A 15,941-nucleotide genomic window follows, 5' to 3' on the forward strand; every position below is an offset into this window, starting at 1 on the left:
GGGCTTGAGTGTTGCACGTGTAGAGGTCCTTCTTGGAGTTGAACGCCAGTTTTTGTGCCGGTTTGGGCGTTCAACTCTGGTTTTGGCTCCTTTTCTGGCGCTGGACGCCAGATTGGGGTAGAAAGCTGGCGTTGAATGCCAGTTTATGTCATCTATTCTTGGCCAAAGTATGGACTATTATATATTGCTGGAAAGCCCTGGATGTCTACTTTCCAACGCAATTAAAAGCACGCCATTTCGAGTTCTGTAGCTCCAGAAAATCCACTTTGAGTGCAGGGAGGTCAGAATCCAACAGCATCAGCAGTCCTTCTTCAACCTCTGAATCTGATTTTTGCTCAAGTCCCTCAATTTCAGCCAGAAAATACCTGAAATCACAGAAAAACATACAAACTCATAGTAAAGTCCAGAAAATGTGAATTTAACATAAAAACTAATGAAAACATCCCTAAAAGTAACTAGATCCTACTAAAAACATACTAAAAACAATGCCAAAAAGCGTATAAATTATCCGCTCATCAATGTCCAATATTTAATGTGTTATATGCATGCATATGATTGAGGCCATTATTTTATTAACTCACTTATCCCAAATAGCCTACCCTTTCAATCACCTTTGTTAGCCAATTTGAGCCTTTTAATCCCATTTGTTCTATATTTTACCACATTACTAGCCTTAAGCAGAAAAATAAGTAATATCCCAAATTGAATCTTTGGTTAGCTTAAGATAGAAATTGTGTGTCAATTAAGTGCGGGAACATGGGTTAATAAGGGAATGTGTTATTCTAAAATAATTGGAAATTTGGGTACCTACTCATGTGAAACTAGAAAAATTATAAATCCACGTGCATTGATAAGCTAGTTCTGTATTTACTGGAAGGCTTAAGTGCTGATTAAACTGGAAGTTGTTGGCTAGTTCTGTATTTACTAACGCTAGACCTTCCCAAAGGAGAGGACTAGGATTTGCGAATAAGAGTTAGCTCAATCACTTGACTTTCCTTTATTTAGTAAGGGTTAACTAAGTGAAAATAACAACCTTTTTAATACTACACTTAAGAGACCCCAACAAGGATAGAACTTCCAATTAATCATTCCCACAGTCAAGGCCTTTTATCTAGAATATTAATAATCATTCTTAGTTTTTATTGCTTTAATTTACAGTTATTTAATTACTCGTTATCCAAACTCAAACTCTCTTGGAAATTCCTAATTAATAAAATAGCACCCTTTCTTGCAACTCGTTGGGAGACGACCTGGGACTCATACTCCCAGTATTTTTCTATTCTAAATTTTTGTGACACCTTTCTAAATTGGTGAGGCGGATTTTAGCCGGTTAAGAGCTATACTCGCAACGCTGTTCTATTATATTATAATCTCTTAATTGGCCTAACTTCTGCCACGCACCAGAGACATTAAGTCAAATTTAACCCAAAAAGTCATGTATGCCTTTCATCAAACACTTGGTGTGCATCCCTTTTTATGACAAAAATTAGAGAAGGGAGACAATGTAACATCCCACAAAGCAACATCAATTATCATAGCATACCACACATTGTAAGGGAATGCAATTAAGACAATCCAACTCATCAATGCAAGAGTAATCTCCACTTTTAACACCCATAAGAAAATAAAAAAGGAAGAAAATCCAATAAACAAAACATGAATGGAAACTAACTAAGAAGAAGAGTAAGGGAATGCAACTAATGAAAGAAAGAAGGAAAAGAGAGAACTAAACAAGAAAATAGAAAAAAAGAAAAGTGAGAGTACCTTGAGAAGAAGAAGAGAAATGGGGGATGTAAGTGAGAGAGGAGATAGTGAGGAGTATGAGAGAGGAGAGGAGAAAGAGAGGTGTGGGACCGCCGGAGGTGGTGGTTGCCGCCGGTGGTGGTCGGAGGAGAGGTGGTAGAAGTGGTAGGGGGTAGAAGTGAAGAACAGAAATGAAGGCAAGAAGAGGGAAGGAGAATTGAAAAGAAAAGGGCGCGCTCTCAATGTACTTGGGTCGTGAGACCGGCGCGCGCGCGCCATGCACGCGTGCGCGTGCATGGGCAAAAATCAGCAGGGGCGCGGATACGCACAGTGCGTACGTGTGAAGTGGTGGTGTGCAGGTGTGTGCGCGAGCGCCAGGTGCGCTTGTGCGTGCGTTTGGGTTGTGCCCTCAGCACAATGTGGGCACAATTTTGGCTCAACTCTCGGGAAAAGTACTAGAAGTTGAATTTGCACGATCGACGCGGACGCGCACGGTGTGCTTGCGCATCGATATGCATTTTGTCCGAGATGCGCGTGTGCGCCAGGTGCGCATATGCGCGAGTGGAGTCAGGCTAAAGGCACAATATTAGTCCAAAAGTAGCACAACTCTCGGGAAAATGGCTCAGAATTGCAGCTGGCATAATCGGCGCGTACGCGGCTAGTGCGCGCATGCGCGCTTTGCGCGAATGGGGCCATGGACGCATACGTGCTAGTTGCGTGCACGCGTGAGTGGCGTTGTGCCTGGAGCTCAAAATTGGCACAGAATTGGCATAACTCTCTGGAAAATGACCCAGGAGCTGTGAATGGCCTATGGGCGCGTACGCGCGTAGTGCGCGCACACGCCCCCCTTTTTTGAATGACATAAAGAATGCCTAATTATCATGAATTTAGGGGCCAAACAAGCCAAAGATGTCAAAAACACCCAAAAATCAATGCAATACCCAAAGATAGGGTGTTCTTCTACCACACAATCAATCCATCCATTGAAAAATCAATGCAAATCTTCATGAACAAGTTATCTAAGGTATCCACAATCAAATCTAATCAAACAATACTATAGCTAAGCAATCACAAAACAATGAAGAATTCAAGAACTATACATAAAAGGGTAAAATGATAGATCTCACCATGATGGGGTGTCTCGCACTTAGCACTTCTGGATTGAAGTACGAATGAGTATCTTGGAATAGAATCAAGCGTGATTGAATGGAAAACAGTAGTAATTGCATTAATCCATTGAAACACATCAGAGCTCCTAACTCTCAACCATGGGGTTTAGAGACTCATGCCGTCAGAAATACAATATGAAGTGTGAAAAATGTCATGAGGTACTAAATGAATCTCTAAAAGTAGTTTTTATACTAGACTAGTAACCTAGGGTTACAGAAAAATGAGTAACTAAGTGCAGATAGTGCAGAAATCCACTTCCGGGGCCCACTTGGTGTGTGCTTGGGCTGAGCATTGAAGCTTTTTCGTGCTTAGGCTTTTTCTGGAGTTAAACGCCAGTTTTGGTGCCAGTTTGGGCGTTTAACTCCAATTCTAGTGCCAGTTTGGGCGTTTTACGCCAAAATTTTTAGGCAGACTTTGAACGCCAGTTTGGGCCATCAAATCTCGGACAAAGTATGGACTATTATATGTTGCTGGAAAGCCCAAGATGTCTACTTTCCAATGCAATTAAGAGCGCACCAATTGGGTTTCTGTAGCTCCCGAAAATCTATTTCGAGTGCAGGAGAGTCAAAATGCAACAGCATCTGCACTCCTTTTTCAGCCTCTGAATTAGATTTTTGCTTAGGTCTCTCAATTTCAACCAGAAAATACCTAAAATCACAGAAAAGTACACAAACTCATAGTAAAGTCCAAAAATGTGATTTTTGAATAAAAACTAATAAAAATATAATAAAAATTAACTAAAACATACTAAAAACTATGTAAGAAAATACCAAAAAGGGTATAAATTATCCGCTCATCAGAAACCAAAGCAACGCCCAAGCAGCGGATGTGGGCACCTCGCGCGTTGGAACCACGGACCCCCGTGACGTACTCCCGGACCCAGGAGGACTTGGTCAAAGAAGGCGCGAGTATCTCGAACGTGCCAACCACGAACTCCTGGCTTCAGAGTTGACACGTTGGGGCACTATTCCGACCCAGCCCAATCACGACCCAGGTCCGGTCGCAATTCACCGACCTAACAGGTCCACCGGCCCAGATTAAGAGGCGACCCATACGTCACCTCCCATTCCACGAGAAACCTGGACAGCTAGCAGAAGCTTCTAGGTAGGTGGGCCTTATTACAAGGGGCTCACCCGAGTACAGGATATAAATGGGGAGGGACCTACCCCTCCCAAAGGTATGTCACCCTTCTAACCCTAATTAGCCGCCTATTCGTACGGACTCTGACTTTAGCATTGGAGTGTCCTTGCAGGTGGCTCCACCCATCGACACGCCGACAAATAGGCCGAACGCGCCACTCCAGCAACTCACTTTCGGGTCCAGATCCTCTCATTTTCTTGCTCCGTTATCTACCTTACAGATCTACTAAACACCCGAGCAACCAAATAGGTGGCAACCCGAAGTTGGTCTGAATTTAAAGTATTTGGTCTTGAAACCATGAAAAGAGTCTTCAAAAAGGCCAAAGATATGCCTATTTTGTACAGCCTGGAAGGAAAGGTAGCTTTCTTATGCTTTCCTTCTCGGGGGTGGTTAGTGAGTAAGAAAAGGTATAAAAATACATTCACAGAGGTCAAAATTTCTAGATATTCACAAACCATCTCAAAGGTACGGATGGCTGCCCAGCTGTTTGGGTAAAGTTGTGATGGGGCGACATCATAACGGTTTAACAGAGAGATGATGAAAGGAGAGAAGGGAAGACGGAGACCTAATGTAGTGAACATTGGTTTGTACACTCACATCCAATCAACTACCCGGGGAGTCGACATGTTCAAGTGACAAATGCGCTCTCGATCACCCAAAACGAAGACTTGATAGTTCGCCTCCTCCGGGCCCCATCCACACGAGGCCCCAGAATCACGAAGCTCCTGTAGCTCCTCTCAAGTTACCCGGGAAGCCGTGTCCTTCACATCAGAGGTTATCCAAATGTAGCGATCCACAATATTGCATGTTGCAAGTTGCTGCACCATACCTACAGTGGGGGCACCACTTAAGTCAACTTGGGAGGTCAAAAATTCGAAATAAAGCGAAAGGATGGAACTATACTCTGCTATGTTAATACTCTATACTATTTGCACTAGTTCAAGGTCTAAATCCTGGAAAAAGACGTCTATGGTACCCCCCCTAAAAAAACTAGCTAACGAAAGTGAATCTAGCCTAGGCAAGCAACAATCACAGAAAGCTAGAAAGAAGCCAAATACACCAAAAGCAATAAAAGATACATGTGGCAAGACAATGGCAAAAGCAAGTATAATAACCAGTACCCAAGAAGAAGAGAAAAGATTGCGCACCAGTGAGTGCAGAATGGAAGGTATGAACGAAGAAAGAATATGGTGGGATTCGCAGAGGGATGTTGAACTTCGAAGGAGCAATGTTTAGAAAGCAAAGAGAGATGGAGAGAATGTGTGAGGAAAGTGAAGAAGTTACGGAAGAGAGGGCCAAAGAGTATGGAATGATAACCGTCTAGGGGAGCGCGAAATGTAACACCCTAATTACCTTAAGCCTTACCTCTAGCCGTAAAGCAAAAGTTAATCAAAGGTTACGGCAATTCTAAAGCTTATAATATATAATATATGTCCACAAATATATATCGATGAAGGAGTAAAGCTCAAAGTCGCGTAAAGCGGAAATACAAAACGCGAAGCGTTCGCACACGATAACTAAACGTGTAAGCACGAACAGGACAAAACATAATACATAATACATATCAATCTTGTAGATAGCTCCAGGATACATAAGGAAATAATCAAGTTAACAAGATATATATATATATATATATATATATATAAAATACCAAAAAGATCACTAGTCACAACCTGCGGAGTTCAGGCCGGCTAGTCAAACTGAATACAACAGAGTTTGAAGTTTAAAACAGCAACAACCTATCCCTCAAAGTTTTTAGAAAATAAAGCCTCTAATGCAACAAAGTTAAATATACAAAAGGTGAGAGAATACTATGACAACTGTAAAACAGAAATAAACAAGGAAAGAATCATACTCCGCTCTGTCACCATCTCTGCAATTTTACCGAGGTGAATTACGACCTGCATTTGAAAAAAATAACAACAAAGTATGGAATGAGCGCCTTAGCCTAATATAGAGGATAGAGGGCTGACAATAACAGATCTCTTTTCTTCTGTAAGGGTAAGGAACCACCACTAGATTCTGGCTTTAAGGCTGAATTGGCATTGTGCTGCCAGAGGACAGCGAATGTACTAGAGTAGCTAGCGTAGTGCTCTTATCGAGAGCCCCTCGGTCACCCAAGGACGATGTTTGTATCGCCGACGAGAATGTGGCCTGGCCTCTCTTCTTTATCGCCAGAGGTGTGCCTGGTAATACTACGCAGGCTAGTCTTTCTCTTTCCTTTGCTTCGCCTGTCTCAACCGGAGGTTCTCAGTATGGTAACAGTGCCCAATAATGTAAGATGTAAGGTTCCGGGACACCGAAGGCAATCCTAGAACTTCACACCAACAGATATTCAAGCTTAACGTAAATAAATAAAATAAACCATAAACCATAAGCAGGGTTATCTAAACTTAGGGGGTCTCTAACTAGAACAAGTCACACCGCTGTATCCCACAACCTTCACCAACCTAACCTTCGTGTGATCCCGTCACCACCGCCTACCTAACCTCCTCAGCACCAGACAATCACAAATAATGCACGCAAGTAAAACACAAGTAGTATTCATATATCACAATTAATTCAAGAAGCAAGTAGGCATATTATACAATTAGGCAAACTCAAGTAATCAAAGCAAACAAGCACCTAAAAGATGCATATGATGAATGCCTGTCCTATTGGCTCGTGATATCACTTGTCGGTCCGTAAATGCCAACCCGACACATCTTCCCGGATGTAGCCTTTTCTACCACGCCAGAGATATAGTGCCCTGTACACTCATGCAGTATAGAGTCTACTACGTCAGGGATATAGGCCCCGCACACTTCATGCAGCAGAGAAGGAAACAACAACAACTACTCATGCAGCAGAAAAATCTGCCACGCTGGAGATATAGGCTCCGCACACTCTCAACAACAACTATTCATGCAGCAGAAAAATCTGCCACGCTAGAGATATAGGCTCCGCACACTCCCATATAATCCAATAATTTCCTCATTATTCCTTTCCAAGTTCTCAACTCATCATAACCATCACATCACCAGTTTCCAACTTTTCAAATTCATCATAAGCATTCCCATTCCTCATAAATCTCTTCAACCATACTCTTCACAACTCAACATTCACCAATTCAAGCTAGAAATTACACAAACATTCCAAACCCGTGTCACCAGCTCTAAACTCATAACTAACAATACCCCTATTTAGGGGTGTTCAAATCCAAACCGATCCAAATTAAACCGCTCATCCAATCCAATTCAAACCGAAAATCGATTAAAACCGCACTAATTCGGATTTGATTGGATGATCTTTTTTGCAAACCGCTGGATCGGATCGGATTTCGGATCTAATTTTCATAACCGATCCAATCCAATCCAAACCGCACAATGTGCTATAATATTATTATTTTATTATATTTACAATTATACTTATAATATGTTTAATTTTTTATATATTTTTATATTATTCATATATTATTATTATTTAATAAATATTTTATGTTCAAAATATTTTTTATTTATTTATTTTAACTAACCTATAATTTTATTTCTATTGTTATGTTATTATTGATTTTTTAAGATATTGTTGAGATTTATTATGTCATTGTTGATTATTTAAAATTTGATGTTGAGGCTTGGTATATGTATATAATTTTTTTAATTTATAAAACCGCAAATTCAATCCAATCCAAACCGCTTCATATTGGATCGGATCGGATCGGATTTTTTTAAAAAATGCATCAAATCCAAACCGCACCGCAAGTAAAATTAGTGTTCGGATCGGATGAATTTTTGACTCAAAACCGATCCAAACCGCACTGCGAACACCCCTACCCCTATTTATTCCTTTATTATTTTTCCCTTGATTCAAGACCCTAAAACTGGTAAAAAGGTTTTAAGTAAGTGTTATGAAATTTTACAAGCTTGTCAGAAAGGTGAAACAGTTAAAAACAAGGTTGTTATTGAAAAACAGAGCAGTGTGCGTACGCACAGGGGTGTGCGTGCGCACGCCCAGGAGGATTTTCAAGATGTGTGCGTACGCATAGAGGTGTGCGTACGCACAGGAGTAAAATTTTCCAATTCTATTCACTCGCACAAGGCGTGCAAATACCCTCAACAAAATGCACCTTCCAATGTGTGCGTGCGCACCAGTGTGCGCGTGCGCACCAGTGTGTGCGTGCGCACACAAACCAGAAATCACAATTCTGCAATATCACAAAATTTCAGATTTCTGGCACCAACTTCCGACGTTCATATCTTTCTCTAAAAAATTTCAATTTCTACAAAATCTATATCATTTTAAAGCTCTTTGAATTATCTTTAGTTTGATATAAAATTCATTCAATTTCAAAAACCGTAGCTCAAGATATGATCTGTCAAAGTTCACCAAAAATCTCTAAACCTTAATTTTACCAAAACTTCTAATTCAAAACCAAAATAATCACAACCCAAACAATACAAAAACAACATAAAAGGCCATACCCTTCCTCTCCCAACTCAACCATCCATAATATCCCAATTACACCATTCAACACCGTCAAAATCCTTAATCATCAACATCCAAAACCATCATAAACACTCATAATCATCATCAACCAACAACAACATCAACAACCACTACAAATCCTCATCAATTTCAATAACCATCACCAAATAATATCTAACATTAACCAAATCCATCTAAATGTTTATTCCTCACATTATCCTCATAAAACTCACATCCTTCACCAATTGTCATCAAAATCAATATTCATACTCCTCATCAGTTAACCTCAACATTAGCAATCATTATCAACATTCATATTACCACAATCAACATATATACTTATCAACATCAACTAACATCATAATATATCATTAACACCAATAACCCTCATACCCCTTATCAACCTCCCACTCATCATCAATATCATCAAACCCTCATCAACAATAATAAATCATAACATTCATCATCCACCTCCATACAACTTATCATCAAACATCAAATTTACATACAATTAAACATACACCCAAACATTCAATCCTATCTTAAGGTCAACTAGCCTAAGTGTCCAGAAACATTACATATTACATAAAAGAAACCGAAACCATACCTTGGCCAATTCTCAATATATGCAAATACCAAAATCTTGGCTCCAACAAGCTTCCCTCAAGCTCCAAATCACCAAAGCCAAACCAAAAGCCACAACCAACTCCAAAAACAAGCTTCATACATACAACATAACCATGCATTAACAACTAAAGCTCACACTACACCAAACTACAAGGATATAGAGGTTTCTTATCTTGTCTAACGGTGATTGGGGCAAAGCCCAATAATTACCCGCTACTAGAGAACACCTAAACAAGCAAAATCACAAAATCTACTCAAAACCAAATCCAAAAATGCAGAAATATAGGGCTGGAAACTGGAGTACGAGTTGAGAAATCTTACCAACAATGCCTAGCTAGAATCGAAGATCTCAGTAAGAGTTTCGTGTAGCCACAAACAGCTCGTCAATCGGAGCTCCGTAGCTCAAGTTATGGCTCCCGGAAGGTGATGATGAATAGTAACATCACCTCTCTCTCTCTCTCTCTCTCTCTCTCTCTCTCTCTCTCTCTCTCTCTCTCTCTCTCTCTCTCTCTCTCTCTCTCTCTCTCTCTCTCTCTCTCTCTTTGTGATGGAAAATGAGCTCAAAGCTCATTAGTCAGGGCATATATATGTTGGACTTGGGTCCACTTGGGCCCGATCCAATCCGCTAAGTGTTTTTGGTTCATTTGGCCCACTTTGGGCTAAAACCTTTAAGATTAGTGTTCGGTTTTCAATTCTAAATTATTTTTGTCCTTTCAAAACAACAAATCAATTTCAAAATCTTATTTTTCTCAAAACACGCTACTGGATAGTCTAAAGCCAGTACTATCGGCTTAAGCGCCAGTATGCATTTTTACAAAAACTTTTCGACAAGATACATTTTATAACTCAGAAAAATTCATTGAAATCAAATTTCACCTTTATATTTTCAAATTAAAACTTCTAAATTTTGAATCTACTCCGGACACTTAAAATTTATTATTTTACTAAAGCGGTTAAGCCGTTTCTTACACGAAAAGACAAGGGTGAATTTGACTTTTTCATTGCTTTCAAATCAAACGTAAAGAGCATTTAATGCTCAGCACGAAAACCAAAGCGACACCCCCGGCCATATTGGGGGGCAACTCACACGCATTGGATGTGCAGACTCCACTGACTGACTCCCAAGCTCAAGAAGGCTTGGCCAAAATGGGCACAAGTAGCTCGAACGCGCCAACCACGAGCTTCTGGCTTCACAGTTGGCACGTTGGGGGCACTATTCTGCCCAGCTCATTACGGACCCTGGGTCCAACTACAAGTCACCGACCCACTGGGTCAATCGACCCAAACTCAAAGTTGCATGTCACCTCTCGTACCGCAGAAGAAATCTAAGCAGCTAGCAGAAGCTTCCAGACGAGTGAGCATAACCGTAGAGGACTCACCCGAGTACAGAGTATAAATGGGGAGAGACCTACCCCTCCCCAGAAGTACGTCACGCTACTTGTCCTAATTAGCCGCCTCTTTATACGGACACTAACTTTAGCATCGAAATGTCCTTGCAGGTGGCCCCACCCGCCAACCTGCTAACGACTCGGACAGCCACTCACCCTAAAAGTTCCTGCCCAGATCTAGATCCTACCTCACCCGGTTGCACCTATCCCCGCCTCACCCGATCCGCCATTTTTCCGAACAACCGAATACTTTATATATAATTATATTTTAATATCTTATAATTATACTTATTTTAAATAAAGATGTAATTTTTGTATAATTTTAATATAAAAAATTTGTATTCTACAAAATATTCTAAATAAAATACCCTTCAAATTTAATATTAATTTACAAAAATTTAAATTAATTTTTAAATAATATAATACTTATTAAAATTTATTATATATTATTATTAATTTAATATTTCGCAAGTCACTCTAGTTTATTTATAATTAGAGGAAGCTTACTTTATTAGTTTATTTACGTGTCCCTTTACATAAAGCAAAAGATACACCTACGCACTATAAATATGATTAAAATATAAAAAATGAAAATTATATCCAATTGAGAGACAAAATAAATAAATAAATAAAGGTTTCTTTAAAAATCTTTTTATTTTTATATAATCCACCAATGCATGATCTGAGATTTTGAGTACTTAATTACTTATGGTGCTTCATGGTGATTTTCATTCTTAATTTAATTTTTAAAACATAAAAAAAGTAAAAAAGAAGTATAATTTGTCTCAACAAATTCATCTTTTTAAAATAAAAAATAATTTCAATTTTTTGTTTACCCTTATATTTCTAGAATCACCTATATTGATATATTGTTCTTTTTTTTTTGACATTTCTGATAATTTCAAACAACGTACAAAATATTTTTGGATTTTTTATTTTTATAAATTAAATAAATATAATAATTATTGAAATAAATAATTTAAAAAATATTTATCAAAATAAATATTTTTTTTATCTCGTTTACACTATAAACGATAGGTAGACCCGATCGTGTATATCTCGTTTAAAGTGTAAACGAGATATATACATATCTCGTGAAAACGAGATACATGTATTTTAAAAAGAAAATTTTAAAAATAATAATAAAATCAATAATTCAAACTTTTAACATGTAATTAGTGTATACAAAAATTAGTAGAAGAGATTAAAATGGATATATTTAATCAATTAATACTAAAAAAGAGTATATAAAAAATTTTAGATTAAATTATGATCCAATTGAATTGATTTAAATTTGAAAAATAAAAAATTCGTACGATATTCAAGGAAAGTTCCATGATGAGAAGAAACTTCTAAAAATTAAAAGATGGAAAGTGTAAAGTTGATATATAATAAATAAAATACAAAAAGATGTGATAACTGAAAAGTCAATTGTTAGGAGACGTTGATAGGGATAGTGGAAAGAGAATCGAAACAGTTATCTCCTACGTAGATAGTAAGAGATAACGTGAGAGATAACCGTTTTAATTTTCTCTCCACTACTCCTATCTACCTCTTCTAACAATTAACAAACAGTTATCTCTTATTTTATGTTTTATTTATTGTGCATCAACTTCACCCTTACATTTTTTTATTTTAATCTCTTCTACCAATTTTTTTCATGTACTAATTTATTCAACCAAACAAATTTTAAAATATATCATTACACATTTAGACAAAAAAAAATAAGAAAAACCAGGAAACCGACAAACACAGGTAGCAGCTTATGTTCTGTTCTGTGTCCACATCTGTTGCAACTTGTTGTGTGTACTGTCAACTGTGTGTACTGTACCAATATCAAGAGGCACAGGTAAATCATCATCTTCAACTTCAAGTTTCAACCATTATTTTCTTCTTAATCATCGTTTCTATGATCTTCAGTTATTGAGCAAAGTCATGGGAAGGTTGTTTGTGATCAATCTTGAAGGGAAGATCTATAGCTGCAAACACTGCCGCACCCACCTTGCCATATCTGAAGACATCATCTCCAAGGTTCCATTTTGATCGATTACCCACTTTTTTTCAGTGAAAAACTCTTCTGGGTAGATGGCATTTTTAACAGATTCTTAGTCCCATTTGTTGTTTCGCTCTTCTGTTGTTGAATGTTGATTGCTTTGTTATGTTCCATGTAATGTGAATGAGTAGCTATAGTGTCATCACTTGAGGGGCTTGACTTGATCAATGTTGGTTTTGTTCTATGTACGCGTTGCTTTTTAACATGGTATTGTTAGAGATATAACAATTTATCTCTCTCTTTCTATCAGTTTAAGTTTAAGTTTAAGCTTTTGTGAGAAATAATTTTATGGTATGATATCAGAATTTTTATGAGTTAAAAATCTAGACTTTGATCTTTGTTGACTCTAAAATAAAAGAAGTTTTAGCATAAGGAAAATAAAAAAGAAAAGAAAAGAAAAGAAAATCTATGCAAAATTTAAATAAATCCAATGTGGTAGTCAGATTTGAGTCCTGAAAAGAACCCTCAATTGGGAGTGATTATTCTTAACATGGTATTCGTAGAGGATAACCATTTATGTACCTATTACTGCAAGCTTAAGCTTTTGGGGTAAGTAGTTTCATGACATGATAGTTGAATTTCTATGATCTAAAGGTCTAGAATTCGATTTTTGTTAGTTCCAAAACCAAAAAATTTTGACATAATGCAAATAAAAAAAGAAAGAAGGTCTATGCAAAATATACACAAATCCAATGTACTAGTCGGATTTGAGTCATGGAAAAAACCCTTCAATTGGAGACCTCTACCCTCTTTATGAGACTTTTGTTGGATTGGGTCAGGATAGTCGGTTCCTAATAATAGGATTTGGATGCAATGGTTCTATGGGGATAAAAGAACATTGACTTTCAAGCAGCAGATAAGATGGATCTTTGCATAGTCCATACTTTTGGTTCGAAAGAGACTATCACACGGGAAAGTCTATTAGATATAAAACTATGCATTTGGATGTTTATTTCGAGATTGATTTTTATTTTCCTGTATGATGTATTTTTTGGAGTTTCAGATGTTGTGTATAACTTCTTATGTAGAAATCATGAAGATGTTTTTTAGTTAATTTTTTAATGAGTATGTTTGTATTCCTTGAATCATGTTTACCATTTGTTGTGAATAGAATGGATTGGACTGAAATGCAGACGAACTGCGGAAATCCATGCTATTCTGAATCTGATATCTAGATACTTTCTGTGAATATAGGATCTGGAAATAAATTGTGATAAAGTGGCACAGTTTCTCAGTTTGAATTTTTAGCATATTCATGATCACATTTGGTGAATTTCAATTGTGTTTAGGGGCATTTTAATTGATCAACTATCAGTTACATTACATGTCAACTTCAAGTTGCATCCACCTTAGCTCCATAGACTTATCTTTGAGTTCTGTTTTCACTCGTCATGCGAGGGGACTCTCATCTTTCAAAGGAAATATACTGTTAATATTTTCTTGAATTTAGTCATTTAATTACAATGTTTATGGAAATTTCTATTGCTGCAATCTCTAAAATTGATTTTTTCCATTAAAACAATCTTACTATATTTTTTCGCCTTCTCTTTTTTCTTGTGTCATTATTCAGGCCTTCCATTCCAGACATGGGAAAGCTTATCTTTTCAACAAGGTGTAAGTTATCCTTAATTTGGGCACTGTATAGCTTGTGTAACCAAATTTTTAACCCAAAACAGTTTGAAGTTTGTGATTCATTGCTTTCTTGCCTCTTGGATCCTTGAAGTTGCCACATATTAGGTCTGTTTGCGGATGAGGCTGAAACTTTCTGATTCTTTGACAGTGTGAATGTTTCTGTTGGAGAAAAAGAGGAGAGGACGATGATAACTGGATTGCATACTGTGGCTGACATATTCTGTGTTGGTTGCGGATCAATCCTTGGTTGGAAATATGTAAGCTTACGAGGCAGTGCTTCAAACATATTGGTTCTTCATGTTCTTATGCTGCTTCTAATTCATTTTCTTTTATTATTGTTACTATTTACAGGAGATTGCTCATGAGAAAAACCAGAAGTACAAGGAAGGAAAATCGGTGCTCGAGCGGTGAGTAGAAATTTTGTTAGAAAGCATTGTTAACTCTGGCAGGGTTTCTACATCATACAACTTTAAATTGGCAACTTTTGCAAATAGTTTATAAAAATTATTACTTTTTACATTGACCGTGGAAATGGTTATCCAAAAGAACGGATATAATTGGACAATTGTGTAAAACATTTTACTTTGTTAGTACATCAAAATTAAACTCTTTGAAAAAGAGAAGAGAAACAAAAGTTGGTATTTGTACTTTTTTTTTTACTCTCAATGTAAGTTGTCCGACAACTTTTAGGTTGTCGACTCGACATAGCAATACTCGCGAGTTGTTTCCTGTTGGGCAGGTACAAGATATCAGGTCCTGATGGAAGTAATTATTGGATTACTCATGAAGCTCATGCTGGTGGAAGTGACGCTGATGATGCTTAATCACCCTGACCCTGCCATTTCCATTTGTATATTACTTAACTTGGGCACGTATCATCTCATTTGAAATTTTCATATGACTTGGTTATATGAGATCTTTTAACGTGTTTTCTGAGTCTCACTTTCTAAACTGATAGTGAAAGATCACATATCATAAAGTTATATGAAGTTTTCGCATGATATGGTTCATTTTCTCTTAACCATGTGTTCAACGAATGTGGATTTACACTGGCAATTTAAGTATATCTATCTTATTATTGACTCTAATCTTAAAAAGGAAAAAAAGGAAGATGAAATTTCTAATTCCTGCTCTTCAGTTTTAGTAGTTAATACCATAGTTGGATGAACTATGAAAGTCTTCAAAATGTCTTGTCTAATGGGGTAACTCCTCTTGTGCGATTTTCACACTTTGTCATTTGAGTTCTCACGAGTAATTGTCCAAATCAATTCTTTAAATTTGATCTGTCCGTTAAGTTTCAGCTAAGATTGACAGATTTTTTGGGTAGGCTCTCGGTATCTTTTGGGGTAATTATTAGGGCTGTTTAGGATTTTTTTTTTTTGTTATTTTTTTATATACACTTACTAAATTTAATATTTAAGAATTACTAAATATTAGTAATTTTATTTTTTTTATTTATAGAAATTGAATAAAGAATACATGTATTAATAAAAATGACATTGTGATTATTGTTACTAGTCTTATCTATTTATTACTAGTTATTTTAAAATGTTGAATTTTGAATCGGTCATGTTATATCTACTTAGTTGACATAAATACACTGAGTGGTTATGTTTATTTTAGATAAAATAGTGTCACTTTTTTTATTATTTATTATAAAATAGAATATGCATTTCTTTTAATAATGAGTTTATGTGAATTACGATGATTAATTTAAATTGAGT

General features: G+C 37.0%; 1 protein-coding gene across 1 annotated transcript; it reads left to right on the forward strand.

The window, feature by feature from the left end:
- Positions 1 to 12,268: 12,268 nt before the first annotated feature.
- Positions 12,269 to 15,341, forward strand: LOC107623932 (protein yippee-like). Its single transcript, XM_016326338.3, has 6 exons — positions 12,269 to 12,381; positions 12,453 to 12,563; positions 14,156 to 14,199; positions 14,366 to 14,474; positions 14,569 to 14,624; positions 14,957 to 15,341. The coding sequence occupies exons 1-6, from the start codon at positions 12,298 to 12,300 to the stop codon at positions 15,039 to 15,041; spliced, it is 489 nt and encodes a 162-aa protein (XP_016181824.1). The 5' UTR covers positions 12,269 to 12,297; the 3' UTR covers positions 15,042 to 15,341.
- The last annotated feature ends 600 nt before the right edge of the window (positions 15,342 to 15,941 follow it).

Source organism: Arachis ipaensis, chromosome B10 (genome assembly GCF_059453495.1).
Source record: "Arachis ipaensis isolate K30076 ecotype BB chromosome B10, ASM5945349v1, whole genome shotgun sequence".
NCBI lineage: Eukaryota > Viridiplantae > Streptophyta > Magnoliopsida > Fabales > Fabaceae > Arachis > Arachis ipaensis.

Bases quoted from the DNA above. Each gene is read 5' to 3' on its own strand.
- LOC107623932 (XM_016326338.3), top strand. From the start codon at position 12,298: ATGTTCTGTTCTGTGTCCACATCTGTTGCAACTTGTTGTGTGTACTGT. The intron at 12,382-12,452 runs GTAAATCATCAT...TATGATCTTCAG, and splicing joins ACCAATATCAAGAGGCACAG to TTATTGAGCAAAGTCATGGG. The intron at 14,625-14,956 runs GTGAGTAGAAAT...CCTGTTGGGCAG, and splicing joins GGAAAATCGGTGCTCGAGCG to GTACAAGATATCAGGTCCTG.